Source organism: Chiloscyllium plagiosum, chromosome 7 (genome assembly GCF_004010195.1).
Source record: "Chiloscyllium plagiosum isolate BGI_BamShark_2017 chromosome 7, ASM401019v2, whole genome shotgun sequence".
In the NCBI taxonomy this organism is placed as follows: domain Eukaryota; kingdom Metazoa; phylum Chordata; class Chondrichthyes; order Orectolobiformes; family Hemiscylliidae; genus Chiloscyllium; species Chiloscyllium plagiosum.
This window is the reverse complement of record NC_057716.1, coordinates 21,311,026-21,330,596: the sequence shown is the minus strand read 5'-3', so window position 1 is coordinate 21,330,596 and position 19,571 is coordinate 21,311,026. Positions and strand designations below refer to the sequence as shown.

At 43.3% G+C, this 19,571-nt stretch overlaps 1 protein-coding gene across 2 annotated transcripts in view; it reads left to right on the top strand.

Moving 5' to 3' along the window:
* Positions 1-8,443: 8,443 nt before the first annotated feature.
* Positions 8,444-19,571, top strand: part of LOC122551395 (disco-interacting protein 2 homolog A-like) — a 278,397-nt gene continuing 267,269 nt past the window's right edge. The window contains exon 1 of one of the 2 annotated variants that reach the window (XM_043693215.1): positions 8,444-8,990. In XM_043693215.1, the coding sequence (XP_043549150.1) occupies positions 8,912-8,990 (79 nt within the window). In that variant the 5' untranslated portion in view covers positions 8,444-8,911. The remainder of the gene's footprint in view (positions 8,991-19,571) is intronic. The other variant, XM_043693216.1, reaches the window with a different exon arrangement.

Below are 19,571 nucleotides of genomic sequence, written 5' to 3'. Positions count from 1 at the left end.
ATAAGGTGCTGCATTTTGGAAAGGCTAATCAGGGCAGGACTTTCCACTTAATGGTAAAGTCCTGGCGAGTGTTGCTGAACAAAGAGACCTTGGAGTACAGGTTCATTGTTCCTTGAAAGTGGAGTTGCAGGTAGATAGTATCGTGAAGAAGGCATTTGGTATGCTTTCCTTTCTGAGCATTGAATATCGGAGTTGGGAGGTCATGTTGCACCCATACAGGACATTGGTTAGGCCACTTTTGGAATATTATGTGCAATTTGGTCTCCCTCCTATCGGAAGGATGTTGTGAAACTTGAAATGGTTCAGGAAAGATTTACAAGGATGTTGCCAGGGTGGGAGGATTTGAGCTACAGAAAGAGGCTAAATAGGCTGGGGCTGTTTTCCCTGGAGCAGTGGAGGCTGAGGGATGATTTTATCAAGATTTGTAAAATCATGAAGGGCATGGATGGGGTAAATAGACAAGGCCTTTTCCCTGGGTGGTGGGGGAGTCCAAAACTAGACGGCATAGATTTAGGGTATGGGGGGAAAAATTTAAAAGGCACGTCAGGGGCAACTTTTTCACGTAGAGGGTGGTGCATGTATGGAATGAGCTGCCAGAGGAGGGGGTGGAGGCTGGTACAATTACAGCAATTGAAATGCATCTGGATGGGTATATGAATAGGAAGGGTTGAGAGGGATATTGGTCAAATGCTGGCAAATGGGACGAGATTAGATTAGGATATCTGGTTGGCATGGACGAATTGGACCAAAGGGTCTGTTTCCATGCTGTACATCTCTATGAGTCTATATGTTTCCCTTACCAATTGTTTACTGATGAAAAGGAGGTTTTCAAGGAATGCCTGGAACTCTTTATTGAGTGGCCTGCCAGATATTCGAAGAGTCCATTTTGTTTCCAATCTCCTCCCTCCCTTCCACAGGAACTGTTCCCTCCAGACATCCTGGACCACTCTTGCTTCAATCCCAACATTCCCCCACAGCCCCACTGCAATCACTGAAGATGTAACACCAGCCCACTCACCTCCTCCCTCCTCAGTATCCAAGGGCCCAAACATACCTTTAACATGAATTAGCACTCTACGTGCACTTTGCACAATCGAGTCTACTGCATTTGCTGCTCACAATGTGGTCTCTTCTACATTGGGGAAATGAAGTGTAGACTGGGTGACTGTTTCACTGAACACCTACATTCTGCCTGTAAAAATGACTCTGAGCTTCCAGTTGCCTGCCATTTTAACAGACCAACCAGTTCCTTGGCCAACATCTCTGTGTCAGGCTTGTTGCAGTGGTCCAGCAAAGCACAAGCTGGAAGACCAACACCTAATTTTCTGCTTGAGCACCCTGCAGCCTTTCGGACTCAATATTGAGTTCAATAATTTCAGGCCTGAACTCTGCCATGACCTAGCCCCCAAACCCACACACCAGGTCTTGTTATCACACAGTCTGCCATTAAACACTCCCTATTGATAGCCGCTAACAGTCTTTATTAACAGCTATTCACCCTCCTAGCCAGATCGTTATCCACTCCTTTGTCTGTCCAATTGTTCTTCTCTCTCTTTGAGCTCTCTCCCCACCTATCGTTTAATCCTTATCCCCTCCCCCACCCTATATTCTGCATATAAACCAACTGGCTTTGATCACACAGCATTGCCCTTTGATGTGAAGGGCAGTGTTTGTCACTGGCCACCCGGGTGTTTTCCTATCTTCCTGGTGGTGGAAATTGAATAAAGATTCGTGCACCTTGTGTCTCTCACTGCATCTCACACCTGCACACACACACCATGGGTGCTGGGGAAAAAATAAGCACTACCGCAGTTAGGCGGTAGTGTGGGGGTTAAACAAAAAAAAAGAAAAAAAGAAGCAAAAATAGAAAAAAAGAAAAAAAATAAACCAACTGGCTACCACCAGTTCTGAGGAAGGGTACCGGACCTGAAACATTAAATCTGATTTCTCTTCACAGATGCTGCCAGACCTGCTGAACTTTTCCAGCAACTTGCGTTTTTGCTTCTAATCTCTATGCATTTCCCTCAGTCTGATCATAGTCCTATTGAATGTGCTGGATACCTTGTCACTTGGGTTCTTGATGGCCAATCTCGGATCTAGGTCAGAAAGGGGAGCAATAGCCTCATGGTATTGACACAGTAATCCAGAGGCCCGGGTAACATTCACAGTGATGGTGGAATTTGAGTCTAGTAAATTAAAAGTTTGATGATGAACCTGCAAAAGCCCATTTGGTTCACTAATGTCCTTTAGGAAAGAAAATTGCTGTTCTTACCTGGTTTGGTCTATATGTGATCCAGAACGACTGCACTGTCATTGACTCTTAACTGCCCTTTGAAATGGCCAAGAAAACCATTCAGTTGTATCAACTGTCAGATGAAAACAAAAAGAATGAAACGAAATGGCCAATTGGCATTCACTGAGGCACCAGAAATGACCCTGCAAAATCCTCCTCCCCCAGTGTCAAAGGTGAAGCGAACTGACACTCATCAAGCATAGTCATACTCATGGAACCATACGTTTCAGACAATGTACCAGATAACACTACTACCATCCCTGGATATGGTACCATAACCAGCAGAGGTGGTGGCACTATGTTATACATTTAGGAGGCAGTTGCCCTTCAAGCCATCAACATTGACCCTGCACCCAATGACCCAGGTTGAGAGTGTAGCGCTAGAAAAACACAGGTTAGGCAGCAACCGAGAAGCAGAAGAATTGACATTTCAGGCAAAAGCCTAATGAACGGCTTTTGCTTGAAACGTTGAATCTCCTGCTACTCAGATGCTGCCTGAACTGCTGTGCTTTTCCAGCACCACACTCGACTCTAATCTCCAGCATCTGCAGTCCTCATTTTGTATCAGATGAAGCATGAAAAAAATGCCAGAAAATGTACTGCAGATTATCACATGCTCCCACACCCTTCTTGGCTGATGAAATTTATACACCACCTATTAGAAACACTGAGGGTTGCAAGGAAGCAGAATGTTCTCAAGGTGGGGACTACAATGTCTATCACCAAGAGCATCTCGGCAGCACCATTACTGACTGTCTGGTTGAGTCATATAAGGGCAAAGCTGTTAGTTTGAGTCCGTAGCAGATGATGGAGGAACCAACAAGGAAATTAAAAACGTGGTCTCATCCTCAAAAATCTACCTGCCACAAATGCATCTGTCCATGATAGTATAGGTAAGAATGACCACTGCACAATCCGTGCTTCAAAATCTCCCCACCCCCACCCACCCTCTCCTCCCCGAGTCCTTGACCTGATATAACCTGTCCATCTTCCTTCTCACCTATCCATTCCACGCTTCCCATTGAGGAATCATAATAACCCCCTACCTGCCTCCACCTATCACCATCCCTTCTCCTGCCCTCATTTATTTCTGAGCTCTCATCCCCCTCCCCAGTCCTGATGAAGGGTCCTGACCTGAAATATCAACTTTCCTGCTCCTTCGATGCTGTCTGAGCTGCTGTGTTTTTCCAGCTCCACATTTTATCGACTCTACACAATCCTGAGTGATGTGTCTTCATATCCCACTTCGTTGTATGAGGCTATTACCATACTAGATGGGACAGACTTCAAACAGTTCATAATTCATTGAAAGTGGAGTCACAGGTCGACAGGGTGGTGAAGAAAGTGTTTGGTATGTTTCGCTTTATTGGTCAGTGCATTGAGTATTGGATTTGGGAGGTCATGTTATGGCTGTACAGGACATTGTTTGAATCACAGAATCCATACAGTGTGGAAACAGACTATTTTGGCCCAACAAGTCCACACTGAACCTCCAAAGAGTAACCCACCCAGATCCCTTCCCCTACTCTATTACTCTACATTTACCCCTGACTAATAAACCTAACCGGCACTTCCCTGAACTCTATGGGCAATTTAGCATGGCCAATTCACTAACCTGTACATCTTTGGATTGTGGGAGGAAACCAGAGTACCCAGAAGAAACCCACGCATCCACAGGGAGAATGTGCAAACTCCACGCAGACAGTCACCCAAGGCTGGAATCGAACCCGGGTTCCTGGCATTGAGGTAGCAGTGCTAACCACTGAGGCATCGTGCCGCCCTAAGATTTGGTTGGACACTTTTGGAATACTGCATTCAATTCTAGTCTCCCTGCTATGGGAAACATGTTGTGAAACTTGAAAGGGTTCAGAATAGGTTTACGAGGATGTTGCCAGGGTTGCAGGGTTTGAGCAACAAGGAAGGGCTGACTAGGCTGGAGCATCAGAGGCTGAGGGGTGACCTGACAGAGATTTATACAATCATGAGGACAATGGATAGGGTGAATAGCCAAGGTCTATTCCGCAAGGTAAGGGAGTCCAAAAATAGATGGTATAGGTTTAAGGTGAGAGGGAAAAGTTTTAAAAAGGACCTAACGGGGAACCTTTTCATGCAGAGGTGTGTGTATGGAATGAGCTACCAGAGGAGATGGTGGAGGCTGATACAATTCCAATTTAAAAGGTAGCTCAACAGGTAACATGAACAGGAAGAATTTAGAGGGATGATGGGCAAATGTTGGCAAATGGGCCAAGTTCAGGATATCTGGATGGCGCGGATGAGTTGGACCAAAGGGTCTGTTTCTGTGCTGTACATCTTTATGGCTGTAAGATTAATCAACACAAGATTGAATGTGCATGAAGCACTGTGCCATCAGCGGCAACCAACAGATCATCCCTGTTTCAATGAAGAGTGATTGAGGGAATGCCAGAAGCAGCACAAGGCATAACTAAAAAAGGTGGCAACCTCACAAGCTACAAAATATGACTGCTTGCATGTCAAATAGCATAAAATGTGCAGGTAAGAGGGTAATGTAGGAAAGAACAGGCATTATATGCACTAGATGAATAATGTCACAAAAGAGATGACCAGATTTTTAAAAACATTTAATCATGGGATATGGGTGTGTCTAGCAAGGCCAGGATTTATCATAAATCCCTAATTTTCCAGAGAGTAGTTAAGAATCAAAGATATTCTATAACCCTGGAGTCACATGGAATTCAGACCAGTAAAGACAGCTCATTCCCTTCCCTAAAGTCCATTATTGAACCAGATGGGTTTTCATGACAGTCAGCAGTGGTTACAAAGTCACCAAAACATTTGACTTGGATTCTGGATTGCAAATTCAACAACTTTACCTCAAGGCTGCCACCTCCCCACAAGTTTACACAGAAGAGGTAAATGCTGAAAAAGGATAGGAAAGTGTGTTTGATGTTGGCATCACACTGGAGAATACAGAGGATGACTTTTCAAATAGGTCCGCTGGTGGAGCGGACATTTTATTTTTATTCATTCATCGGACGTTGGTGTCGCTGGTTTGGCCAACAATTATTGCCTAAATCCAGTAATCTTCAGAAGATGATGGCATGCTGCCTTCTTGAACCACTGCAGTCCATGTGGGCTGCATTGTCTTGGAAGATGTTGTTGGAGCTGCATTCATCCAGACAAGTGGGAAGTATTCCACAACACTCCTGACTTCAGCCTTATTAATTATGGGCAAGATTTTTGAGAGTCAGGAGGTGAATTCTCCACTATAAGACTTCGACCCTCTGACCTGCTCTTGTAGCCACAGTACTTAAATGGCTAGTCCAGTTCAGTTTGTGGTCAAAGGCAATTTCCCAAAATGTTGAGAATGGGGAATTCAGTGATGGTATTGCCAGTGAATGTCATGGGATTCTCCCTCAGTAGAGATAGTCGTTGCTTGGCACTTGTATGCTGAGAATGCCACTTGTCAGCCCAAACCTAAATATTGTCCAGGTCTTGCTGCACTTGGGCATGGAATCCTTCAACATGTGTGGAGTCGTGAATGGTGCTGAACATTGTGCAATCATCAGTGAAATCTCCATTTCTGACATTATGATGGAGAGGAAATCATTGATGAAGCAGCCGAAGATGGTCGGGCCAAGGACACTATTTTGAGGAACTCCTGCAGACACGTCCTGGAGCTGAAATTACTGACTTCCGAAAACTACAACCATCTTCCTTTGTGCCAGGTATGACTCCAAACAGTGGGAAGTTTTCTCCAATTCCCAGTGGCTTTAGTTTTGCTAGGGCTTATTTTTGCCATGCTTGGTCAAAGGGCAGCCAATCTCACCTCACCTCTGAAATTCAGTTCTTTTGTCGTTGTCAGAACCAATGCTGTCATGAGGACTGGGCTGAGTGGGCCTGAGTGGAACTCAAACTGAACGTGATTGAGCAGGTTATTGCTAAGCAAATGCTGTTTGCTGTTGATGTCACCTTCTGTCATTTCACGGTTGAGCCGGAGTAAACTTAAGGAGCGGTAATTCACTGGATTGGATTTGTCCTGTTTTTTGAGCACAGGACACACTTGCCAATTTTCCACATTATCCGTTCGATGCCAGTATTGTAGCTGTACTGGAACAGCTTGGGAAGGACCATGGCAAGATCTGGAGCTTAAAAGTATCGTCAGAATGTTGTCAGGGCCCATAGCCTCTGCAGTATCACTGCCTCCAGGTTTTTATTGTTACTTCATGGAGTAAATTGAATTGGCAGTAGACTAGCATGTGATCATAGGTCTATATAACATGGAAGAGAATATGCCATTGAGCCCTTCAAGTCGCACAGTGAACAAGCCCTAAGGCAAGCAGATAGGGGTGAGGAAAGAAATATCTTTTTGATGGTGGGGTCTGAGTGCAGATGTTGAAAATGGCAGAGGATGATGGATTTGGAGATTGGTGAGGTTGCATGTGAGGACTGGGGGACTCTACCTTTACTGTGGTTGGGTGAGAGGTTTGAGGGCAGAGATACAGGAAATGGAGGAGATGCGCTGAGGGCAGTATTAATCACGGGTGAGGGGAAATTATGGTCCTTAAAGTAAGAGGACATCTGAGATATCCTGGAGTGGAATCCCTCATCCTGAGAGCAGATGTGGTGGAGGAATTGGGAGAATGGGATAGTAGTTTTGCAGGAGAATGGGTGAGAGGTGGAGCTGAGGTAGCTATGGAAGTTGATGGGTTTGAAATGGATATTGTTGCTAAGTCAGTTATTGGATATAGAGATGGAGAGGTCCAGGAATGGGAGGGAGGTGTCAGAGATGGTCCAGGTGAATTTGAGCAGGAGGTGTGGATGAGATTGATGAACTGTTGGAGCTCCTTGTGGGAGCACAAGACAGCGCCTATACAATCATCAGAAAGGATATGGTGAAGGTTGGTGTCAGTGTAGCTGTGGAAGGGGAACTTCCATGTATCCTACAAAGAAGCAGATACAGCTCAGATCCTTTTGGGTGCCAGTGGCTACCCCTTTGGTTTGGATGAGGTGGCAGGAGTCAAAGGAAAAACTCTTGAGGGTGAGGACCAATTCCACCAAGCGAATGAGAGTTTCATGGGTGGAGACTAGTTTGGCCTGCGGAAGATATGGAGGGCGTTTCTGCCCTCATCATGGGGGATACAGGTGTAGAGAGACAGACTGTCCATGGTGAAGATGAGGCGTTGGTGGCCGGGAAATGAAAGTCTTGGAGAAGGTGCAGGGTGTGGATTGTGTCCCGAACTGGAGCTGGGGAGCTCCTGGACCACAGGGGAGAGGATGAAGTTGAAATAAGAGAAAATGAGTTCAGTGAGGCAGGAGCAGGCCCAGAAGGGCTTTTGCCCGAAACGTCGATTTTGCTGCTCGTCGGATGCTGCCTGAATTGCTGTGCTCTTCCAGCACCACTGATCCAGAAACAGACTATGGGTCGACTGGGGCAGTCAGATTAATGGACTTTGAGTAGGAGATAGAAATGAACATGCGAGGTTGGAGCACTATCAGGCTGGAGGCTGTGGATGGGAGATCTCCTGGGTGGGAGATGCTGGTTTGATGATGAGAGGTGGGGTCATGGTTGAAGGAACGATTGAAGGATGTGTCAATGAGATGGCATCTGGCCTCAGAGATGTAGAGGTCAGACCGCCACAGTACCACCAGAGTTTATTGACTCTGACTTCCACTGTCTGTCGTCATTAGTATCTCCAAGTCACTTTAAACATATCGCGTTCACTTTCCCCATTCCAGCACCTTGGCTGTTGCAATAGTTTTGTTTCCCTCACCTCCTCGTCTATGTACACTTGTGTTGTCCATATCCCTTACCAGAGAAGGTCTGGTGGCGCAGTAGGCAGCGCTCCTGCCTTTGAGCCAGTAGCTCGGAAGTTCAAGTCCAGGACCCGCTCATGCGGCATTGGCTCAACTGAATAGGATGCAATATCTACGACAATGAGGGAACCTGCCCTCCGCAGAGGGGAGGTACAAGTCGGTGGAACGAACTTAAAGTCCTCGCCGACCCTCCATTCGACGGAAACACAGTCACGTGGCACAAACCCAACCAATCAGAGAGGGACGAGCCGGCGGTTCGCCCCCCACCCTTCTCCAACTCGCGGATGGAAGGGTGGGTTCACCCGGATGGACCAATGAGAAGACGCTCTGCTCGGCCCCCGAGTCACGATAGGATGAGGGCGTCAGACGACACCCAAGGAAAGAAGAGCAGGGCGGGAATTCATCTCGAGCGGGTTTCGCTCGCGCCGCGCAGTCGCCATGGACGGTTGATCGGCCGTGCAGGCGGCAAAGTTTCCGGCGCGAGCGTCTGATTGACGGGTCAGCGGGCCCCGTGCGGGCGCGGGGAGGCGGGAGGGAGTGCGCGAGTCAGGCGGCGCTGGTGGGAGGCGCGAGCGTGTGATCGGCAGTTGGTCGGCCCGCGCCTGCGCCGTGGGTGTAGGTCGGGCGGAGTTGGCTGGCCTGGAAGGCTGGTACGTGAGAGAGAGAGAGACAGGCGAAAGCTTTCGGTGCCCTGCACGGGCGCTATGGCAATGCTGAGCAAGGCGGCGTGAGGAGAAACTCGGGAGAGCGAAAGGTGGAGGAAGGGTAGTGGTTGGAATTTCGAGCCATCGTTGGCGATTGGGTGTGGAGGAGTTGCTATCCATGGCCGGCATGGAAACACCCAGTCTTCCTCGCGATGTGAAGGTGAAATTGGCCGAGCTCGAACTCGAGCTTTCCGAAGGTAAGAGTTTGTTCCTCCTCCATGCCTTCTCCCGGTGGTTGGGTGTGTGTATATATATATAACCGGGCGGACTCCCGTGAGCGGGGCATCACATTCCGGAGCGAGCAGCGAGTGAGTGCGTCTGCTCGGGGCAAGTGGGAGAGAGAGAGAGAGAGAGAAAAGGGGCGCAGTCTCCCTTTTCCTTCATCTGCCCTTGCGATTGCAAAACGTTTAGATCTGCGACAAGTGGGCCGTGATGGGAACGGGATTGGGGCGGGGGGAGTGGGTGGGTTTGGTGTTAGAACACGAGCGGCATCCCAAGCTGACAAGTTGCACTCTGCAGATGTACACGATGAAGCAGGTTTACGTGCGAAAAAAAAATCAGCTGCAGTACCCTTTGGAGTTCCCCAACGTTACTTATCTACCGTGGGGTTTTCAAATGACCGAAGGCTGCTTGCTGACCGAATAGGGCAAATAAGTGAAGTCAAAATATTTTCAGTCAATTTGGCAGCAATTATATTGTAGGTGGTAGCAGGTTCAGGTTTTCCCCCTTTTAGATTTTGGTCCACCGATCATAAATTGCACAGAGAATAAACAGGCAACTGAACAGATTTATTTTTCCATGTTTTGGTTCTCTTAGAATTTTAACATCTGCATTAGTTGGCTTTTGTATCAGCCGAAAATAAGGTTTGGTTCTACCTTGTTTAGGCTACTTTTGCTGACGACCTTTGAGATAAAATAATGCTACAGTCTTAAAATTGAACTGATTGTTGGATTTTCAGAATGTTGTTTTTTAAAAAGCATTTGTCATTTTTTAAACTTTTTTTTTGTTCTATTAGCATGTGACATTCAGTCAAGTCCCTGTAAAACATCAGTGTTTGAGAATTGCATACATTGCAAACTCTGCCCATACAACCACCTCACTCTGGTATCTGCTGATCTGCTAATATGCTCTTTAACAGGTGATGCTCTGGAAGGGTGTTCTGTCAATTGAATTGAGTAGATTGAAATTTGTGTACAGCATGATAATAGAGATACAAATGTAGTTGCAAGCATCTATTTCAGAAGCCTGGATTCTTCCATGTTGGGTCACAAATGTAATTTGAACCCCTCCAAACAAATCAATTACTGACCTGGTTTTGAATTCTATTGCAGTTGTTTCTGTAATGTGCACTGAACCCTCAGACTAGTAATATCTACAGCTTTAATGAAGTATTATCTGCTGTGGATGGTAACTGGAATTTTGGGTCGATAACAAATGTGTCATGCAATGTCTTTTGTGGAATTTTCCAGTTTCAGCTCTTTGAGGTGTAAAGAGCACAATATGAGCATCTTGTGTAAATTTAAGAAAGCTAGTTAATAATGAAGGCATGAAGGATTTATGTGCTTGCTGATTGAATTAGATTTTGTTTTGACAGAAAATCTCAGCGGGTCTGGCAGCATCTTTGGCGAGAAGAATGGTTTGAGTTTTGAGCTAAATGTAACACTTTTTGAGACCTTTTTTATTTGTTTTGATGAAACTTTTTTCCAAAATAGACAAGGTATCTGTGCCAACTTGAGATTGTATTCCGAAGAAGTAGGGCGGAGGTTGGCCATTCAGCCTGTTACAACATTCTGTGCACTCGGACCTGATTTGATTGTGACCTGCACTCCCCTTTTCTATAAGCACCCCTTCCCCTTTGATTCCTTTGTTCAAAAATGTCCAGTTCAGTCTTGAATGTATTTACGAATCCAGCTCTAACTGCTCTCTGCAGACGAGAATACTGAAAACTTCACATGCAATAAAAGAAGAAATTCCTCCTCATCTTTTTGTAGTAAATGGGGGGCCCCATTATTTTGAAAATATGCTCCTTCAATTCTTGATTCTTTAACAAGTGGAATTACTTTGAAGCAAAAACAAGAATGCAGATTACTACCTTAAAATGACTGTAAATTGGGAGAGGGGAGTGTGTAGCAGGACTTGGGTGTCTTTGTGCACCAGTTGCTAAAGGTAAACAGGCAGGTGCAGCATGTGGTAAAGAAAGCAAAATGGTATGTTGGCTTTCGTTGTGAGTGGGTTCAAGTAGAGGAGCTGAGGAATGTGTTGTTGCAGTCATATAGAGCAATGATGAGGCTACACCGAGAATATTGTGAGCAGTTTTGGCCAGCTTTTCTGAAGAAGGATGTTCTTGCTCTCAAGGGAGGGCAGCGAAGGTTTACCAAACTGATTCCATGGATGGTGTGACTGACTTATGAGGAGATAGTGACTAGGTTAGGATTGTTTTGCTGGAGTTCAGACAAGTTGGGGGTGAGGCAGGGATCTCATAGAGACAGAAAATTCTAACAAGACTAGATTGGGTAGATGCAGGGAGGGTGTTCCTGATGGTTAGTGCATCCAAAACCAGGGGTCACAGTCTGAGGTTTCGGGGTAGATGATTTAGGATGGAGGTGAGACATTTCTTCACCAAAAGAGTCCTGAGCCTGTGGAACCACAGGAAGTAATTGATGCCAAAACGTTGAATGTATTCAAGAGACAGCTAGATATAGTACTTGGAGTGAATTGCATCAAAGGTTCTGGGGAGAGAGCAGGGTTAGGCTATTGAGTTGGACGATCAGCCATGAGTGTGATGAATGGTGGAGAAGGCTTGTAGGGCCAAATAGCCACTTCCTGCTCATATCTTCTGTGTTCCTGTATTTCTGTTCTTTTAGCTCCTTCAAAATCATTTGCTTCAATAAGATAATTTGTCTTATGAACTTGAATTAATATAGCTTATGCTTTCCTCATATGACAACCCCTTCATCCCATAAACTGCTGAATGAAATTGTTCTGAACTGCTTCCATTGCAAGCATAGACCCCGTTAAGTCAGTAGAATTGTACACATTACTCAACATGTGATCTCATGATGCCCTGTTGTCGCAAGACAGAGTTTTATATTCCCATGCCTTATACTGAAGGCCAAAATTTCATTTACCTTCCTAATTAGTTGCTGTATCTGCTTGAGGGTGTTTGTTTTACATTACTTGTGCTCAACCGTAAAATAAGAACAAAAGAACTATGTCCAGTTAGTGGTGGAAAATAAGATGACACTTCAGATAGAGGTGTAAGAGAGATAAAATTAATTGAGAGAAAACCATAGAAGTATAATATTGAAAACTGGGGGGTGGGAGAGGTGTAAGGTGAAAATGTAGTTATCGTAAGAAAGAACTTGAGTCTTAATTTCAACTGTTTGTACCAATTACTGTGACCAGTGATGAAGCGAACTGATACATAATGCAACTTTGAAAATATGTAGTTTTTTTTTGGAAGTGGATTGCTGTGATTGGTTTTATGCCTGGCTGAGTATTAACTGAAAAATATGATGCAGTTATGCTACAGAGGGGTTGTTTGCTGAAAGATTTGCTGCGTAGTTAATTCCCAAAAATATCTTATTGATAAGGGCAAAAAAATCACATGACACTGGGTCACAAGCACCTGATTAAGGAGCAGCACTCCGAAAGCTAGTGTTTTCAAATAAACCTGTTGGAATATAACCTGGTGCAGTGCGATTTTTGACCTTGTCCAAACCAATCCAACATCTGCACCTTCACATACCTTTTTTATGATATGAGAGTAGGGGCGACTGATTATGATGTGTTCTTGATGGCTGTTGTCTGTCAGTAGTCCAAACAAATACTGATTTGTTACTTCAGTTTATTTTTTTGTTTGTACCTGTGAAGGTATGTATGGCAGCTGAAGCTATTAGTTCTCAAGCTTTGTTTCTGTATCTGAGAATTCTGTTATCCCTCAGGATGCCATGAAAAAGTCATCGATAATGACAGAGGTTCCCTTACACCCACATTGTTCTGTGAATTGCTGTGACTTTCTGGTGGGAAGTCAGTGTGGTGATTGAGAAGAATTCTGTATTCAGATTTTTGTTTTCAAGAAATTTTCAGGCTCCGTTGCCATTGAATCATGTTGAAAACTGCATGTTTTTTTTATTATGAAGACTTGAGTGGTTGGTTTTGACTCGATGAGATCTCTCTGGAAAGCTTTGCAGAAAAAACTACCCTAAGCATGTGAAGAAGTAAAGGGGTCGAGGGACCAGATAACAATTGAGGAAAAAAAGTAAGAAATCCAGTCATGAATTACTTTGTTATTGAAATTAATTGGAACTGAACATTGGTTTAAAGGTGAAATTATTGAGCTCAAGTGCCAATCAAGGCCAATTTTATGTTCATTGGCTTTGTGTACATGAGTATGCCAGAATTGGCAAGATATAGCAATCTTATTATATAAATTATATTTCAAATACCAGACAGGGAGCAGGGTATACCAGTAACTAGAGTATAATTTCTCTTGATTAATTTATGCACCAACCACTGGTGAAAAATGTAAACCTTACCTCATGGCAGTTATTGTCAATTGTCCTCAATTATGTCATTAATTAACTAAGAATTATTCTGTGACCAAGAATGCTACACTAGCATCTTGAGAACTACTTTCAGGCCAGATTTCTTAGGTGCTGCTAAGTCTTTTGTTTCGCTCTAATTTAACAAAAAAATATTTTTCAAGTTATTCACAGAAGTGACAGATCTGTTTCTTCAAAGCTACAACTTAGAGTTGCTTAACCTTGGTTCCCATAGTGGGAGAAAGTGGGGACCGCAGACACTGGAGATCAGAGTAGAGAGTGTTGTGCTGGAAAAGGAGCTGGAGAATTGATGTTTCGAGCATAAACACTTCAACAAGTTCCCATTGTCGCATGCTAATCATTGAGCAGTGAGAATGCAGTTTTTTGTTTTCATTCACTTCAGTCTAGGTGGGATCAGGTACCAAGATGGTGGCTTTAAAAGTTTATACAAGGGTTGTCTTAAAGGTTGGATGCTAACAAATATTGGGTTGGGTATGCATCTCTTAAAACTCAAATATTTCTTATCGTAGAGCCATATGTTGAGATTTTGATTTCACGGGTTGAGTTTTTGTTTTAGTGAAATATAATGTGAAGTGTGATCTCATGTTAAGTTTTGTAAGTATGTTCAGTGTCAGGGACTTGTGGTGTGCTCTTTCACAATAAACAGAAAATGACTTTTATTGGTATTTTGGACTAAATGGACTTGTTCAGGATTTATCAAGTTCACACTGGTACAAAATGCAGAATGGAGAGAATAAATTGTCACATCACAAGTTTTAACGGGGTATCTGGCGCACTGTCAAGTCAGAGACACCTGGGTACTCATGTTGATTTTGATCTGTGAATTAGGTTTTCTCAGCCGAGACTTTGCATAATGTAACTGTTTTGTTGCTGCATCTGAGTGAAGGAGGGGAAACTTAGTCATGGAGTTGTTGCTATTAATTAGGCCATTCCCTTATTTACATGACTTCAGTATAAGTTTAATTATTTCATGGAAACACCATGGAGGCTCTTTTTCACAGTTAACTTTGTGGGAAAAATAAACTTGTGCTTCAAAGCAAGCATTGCTCCCTGAAATTGTTGTACATTAAATTCACAGAAGAAATTGATCAGTTTAGTGCTGGAATTGATCCCTCTGTGGATTATAAGAAACATGTGTAAAAGGAAACTTGATTCTTCTCGAGGTATGCATGAGCTCAAACTTGTTCCTGCTTGTCATTGATCAGCCATTGAAGTTTCAACAATGCAATCCATTATATGCATACATGTAAGTCTGATATACAGGACTTCTTTTCTGAACAAAAGATTGAAGGGCTGGTTATTTTAGAAGCAGGTTATGCTATAACATTTTGGGGGGAAAAACATTAGTAGTTTTTGAATGATGTTTTCTATGGCTAGCATACTCTGCTTTGAATTTAAAAGTTGTGTTCAAGCCTCTTTCAGAGATATGAGCATACAATATAGGATACAATGCAAAGGGAGTAGATAGTACTGCTGTCAGTGTTATTAAACTGAGGACTCCCTTGTCTTATTATATTGTGAAACACATTGCTCTGTATTTTCAACAACTTGAATTTAATTATTTGAAGAAAGGAAATTTAATTTTGTTCATTTTTAAAATTATTGTTGGATACTTCCTCATTGAGAAAATTCAGCGATGAAAAGATGTCTTTGTATTGACAACTGCAGCCTGTGAAAGTCTTGCTGCAGTGCTGCAATGTAACTGCAATATCTTTCTCCGAAGGAAGCTGACAGTAAATCATTGAACTAAATATATCCCTTCTTATGAGTGCGATTGAGGTTAACAGTAAGATATTTGAATCTTTCATGTTTCTCTTTGTATGGTCATTTACAATCATCCATCCTCGTCTGATCTCAAAGGTCAGAACAATGTGGTTATATATAGATTTAACAACTAGCTTTTGATTGCAATCAGGTCTTCATGTAGCTCATTTTTGCCAAAAAACTAGTTTAAAAATCGCATTATCTAGGTGTAATGGCTGTTTATTTAACATGTGCAACTGTAGTGTACGTTTGGAATTTCTTATCTTGTTTGAGATATGCAAAACATGCCCAGTACAAAAAGGCAGTCGCAGGTTACCCACAGAATGGCATTGTCAAGCCTTGCAAAACTTGCGGAAAAAGTATTGGTGCAATTTTGTTCTTTGGGTAGAGGTGTAGGGGTATTTGAATCATTCTGTCTTCCCAAACTTACAACCAATATACCCTAACGTCCAAACTAAAATCAAAATACTATATATGTTAGAAGTCTGAAATAAAAACAGAAACTATTGGAACATTTCAGCAGTTCTGCCAGCATCTGTGGAGAAGAACAAGGATGAGGCTTTGAATTGAATAATGACTCATGTTTTGTAGGAGAGTCCTATTTGACTGTTAATTACATTTCTCCATACATGATACCTCACTTTTTTTCCCTCGGGCAGGTTCTATTTCTACCCTTTGTCTGTTCACAAAACACAAGTTGCAGATCCAGTCACATAGATGGGTTACCTTCAGGAAAGGTAAGAGAGGTCGGCAGGTAGTGCAAGAGTCTTCTGTGGCTATCCCCATTTCAAACAAGTATGCTGTTTTGGAAAATGTAGGGATGATGGATTTTTAGGGGAGTGTAGCACAAACAGCCAAGTTTCTGTTATCAAGGGGTGAGGGGTACATCGGGTTCCAAGAGATCAATTGTGTTAGGGGACTGTCTAGTCCGAGGCACAGACGGATGTTTCTGTGGCCAGCAGCAAAAAATCAGAATGGTGTTGCCTCCCTGGTGCCAGCATCAAACACGTCTCAAAGGGTTTAGAATGTTCTCAAGGGGGTTTGGAACCAATGACATAGGAAGAGAAAATGATGAAATTCTGAAGGGAGAATAAGGCAGGAATTTAGGCAGGGAGATAATTAGGAAAGAGGTCAATCTGAAACTGGGACTTTGGTGCTAGCGACCATAATTCTATTAGTTTTAAAATAGTGATGGAAAAGGATAGACCCAATGTTATGGTTGAAGTTCTAAATTGGAGAAAGGCCAATTTTGATGGTATTAGGCAAGAACTTTCAAAAGGCAGCAGATGTTCACAGGTAAAGGGACGGCTGGAAAATGGGAAACTTTCAGAAATGAGATAACAAGAGTCCAGAGAAAGTATATTCCTTTTAGGGTGAAAGGGAAGGATGGTAGGTGTGGGGAATGCTGGATGACTAAAGAAGTTGAGGGTTTGTTTAAGAAAAAGAAGGAAGCATATGCAAGGGAAAGACAGGATAGATCAACTGAATCCTTACAGTATAAAGGCAGTAGGAGTATACTTGAGAGAAATCGGCAGAGTTAAAAAGGGGACAAGAGAGCTTTCGTAGATAGAGTTAAGGAGAATCCAAAGTGCTTTACAAATATGTTAAGAACAAAATGGTAACTAGGGAGAGAATAGGGCTCCTCAAAGATCAGCAAGGTGACCTTTGGGTAGACTGCAGGAGTTGTGGGTGATACTAAATTATTTTTTGCATTAATGTTTACTGTGGAAAAGGACATGGAAGATATAGAATGTAGGGAAATAGATGGTGGCATCTTGAAAAATGTCCATATTACAGACGAGTAAGTGCTGGATGTCTTGAAACGCATAAAGCTGGAAAATCCCCAGGACCTGATCAGGTGTACTCGAGAACTCTGTGGGAAGCCAGAGAAGTGATTGCTGGGCCTCTTGCTGAGATATTTGTCATCGATAGTCACAAGTGAGGTGTCGGTAAACTGGAGGTTGGCTAATGTGGTGCCACTATTTAAGGGTGTTAAGGGCAAGCCAGGGAACTATAGACCAGTGACCCTGAGGTCAGTGGTGGGCAAGTTGTCGGAGGGAATCCTGAGGGACCGGATGTACATGTATTTGGAAAGGCAAGGACTGATTTGGGATAGTTAAGTTGGCTTTGTGCATGGGAAATCATGTCTCTCAAACTTGATTGAGTTTTTGGAAGAAGAAACAGAAAATTGAATGAGGCCAGAGTGGTAGGTGTGATCTATATGGACTTCAGTAAGGCGTCTGACAAGGTTAGAATACAGGGAGAACTCTCTATTTGGTTACAGAACTAGCTCAAAGGTAGAAGACAACGGGTGGTGGTGGAGGGTTGTTTTTCAGACTGGAGGCCTGTGACCAGTGGAATGCCGCACTACTTTTTGTCGTTTATATAGATTATTTGGATGTGAGCATAAAACGTATAGCTGGTATGTTTGTAGGTGACACCAAAATTGGAGGTATAGTGTACAGCCAAGAAGGTTACCTCAGATTACAACGGGATCTTGATCAGATGGGCCAGTGGAATGAGGAGTGGCAGATGGAGTTTGATTTAGATAAATGTCAGGTGCTACATTTTGGGAAAGCAAATCTTAGCAGGACTTCTACACCTAATGATAAGGTCCGAGAGAGTGTTGCTGAACGAAGAGACCTTGGAGTGCAGGTTCATAGCTCCTTGAAAGTGGAGTCGCAGGTCGATAGGACAGTGAAGAAGGCGTTTGGTATGCTTTCCTTTATTGGTTAGAGTATTGAATACAGGAGTTGGGAGGTCATGTTGCAGCTGTACAGGACATCGGTTAGGCCACTTTTGGAATATTGCCTGCAATTCTGGTCTCCTTCCTATCACGAGGATGTTGTGAAACTTGAAAGCGTTCAGAAAAGATTTACAAGGATGTTGCCAGTGTTAGAGGGTTTGAGCTCTAGGGAGAGGGTGAATAGGTGAGGGCTGTTTTCCCTGGTGCATTGGTGGCTGAGGAGTGACCTTTTATAGAGGTTTATAAAGTCATGTGAGGTATGGATAGGATATTCATGGGGGGCATGGATAGGATATACAAGTCTTTTCCCTGGGGTCGGGGAGTCCAGAACTAGAGGGCATAGGCTTAGGGTAAGAGGGGAAAGATATAAAAGAGACCTAAGGGGCATTTTTTCACGCAGAGGGTGGTTCGTGTATAGAATAAGCTACCAGAGGAAGTGGTGGAGGCTGGTACAATTGCAACATTTAAGAGGCATTTGGATGGGTATATGAATAGGAAGGGTCTGGAGGGATATGGGCTGGGTACTGGCAGGTGGGACTAGATTGGGTTGGGATATCTGGTCGGCATGGCCGAGCTGGACCGAAGGGGCTGTTTCCGTGCTGTACAACTCTCACTCTCAGCTATATGAGAATAAGAAAGTCATTTAGTTTGATCAAGTCTGTGCCTCCGTTCATTGAGATAATCACTGATCTGATCTTGAATTCTACTTTTCTGTGGTATCATCACAACCCTTGATTTCCTTACAGATTAAAAATTTTTGTTTTAGCCATGGTTATACTTAATGACCAACCCTTGACAGCCTTTGTGGTAAATAAATACACAGATGCACTCCCCTGAGGAAAAAAAAATTCCTCCTTATCCTTGTTCTAGTTTTGTCTGAGATTTTGCGCTGTGACTGTCCCGCCAGGGGAAACAAGCTCTCCATAGCTACCCTATCAAGCCCCTGAGGAATCTTCTGTGTTTTGATACGGTCACTCCTCATTTTTCTTGACTCCTATTAATGCATACTCAATCTATTTAATATCCCCTCGAAGCACAATAGATGGCAACTAATCAACCATGTGAACCTTCTTTGGACTGTCTCCAATGCCACTATATCTTCTCTTGGATAAGATGATAAACTGTTCTGGTCCAGGTGTAGTTTAATGTGCCTTGTATAATTTTGGCAAGATATGACTTTTTTTTAATTCTCTTCCCTTTTTAGAAATGAAGCTCAACATTTCATTGGGTTCTGTGTCCTTTTCAGTCCATTTGCAATTTTTAAAAATTCTCGAGTCTTCAGTGAAGAGTAAACATGGGGCGGTGGAAGTAGAAATGATGAATAATATGAAAAGGATATTGATTGAATAGTCAGTTGAGGGAAGGAAACTTGCAGGGCTGTGGAAATCAAGCAGATGAATGACACTGACTGGATTGCTCCACAGCCTGTGTGGTCTTGATGGACCGCATGGTCTCATGTGCTGAAGCATTCTAGATTAATTTAAAATTCTTGACATTGCTGTTGTGCACTTCAAACAGATTTGATAAACACTTAATTGCATTCCATGTTACATTTTTCAATTTCCTTGTACCTCATGTTTCATTTAGAGGCAGTCTTAATTCTCTACTTTGTTTTGGAGTCATTTGTTAAATTTGACAATATTCCCAAAATTAGCCACGATCCAAAGATCCTTCTATCTCATTATCTGTTTGAACATTCTGCT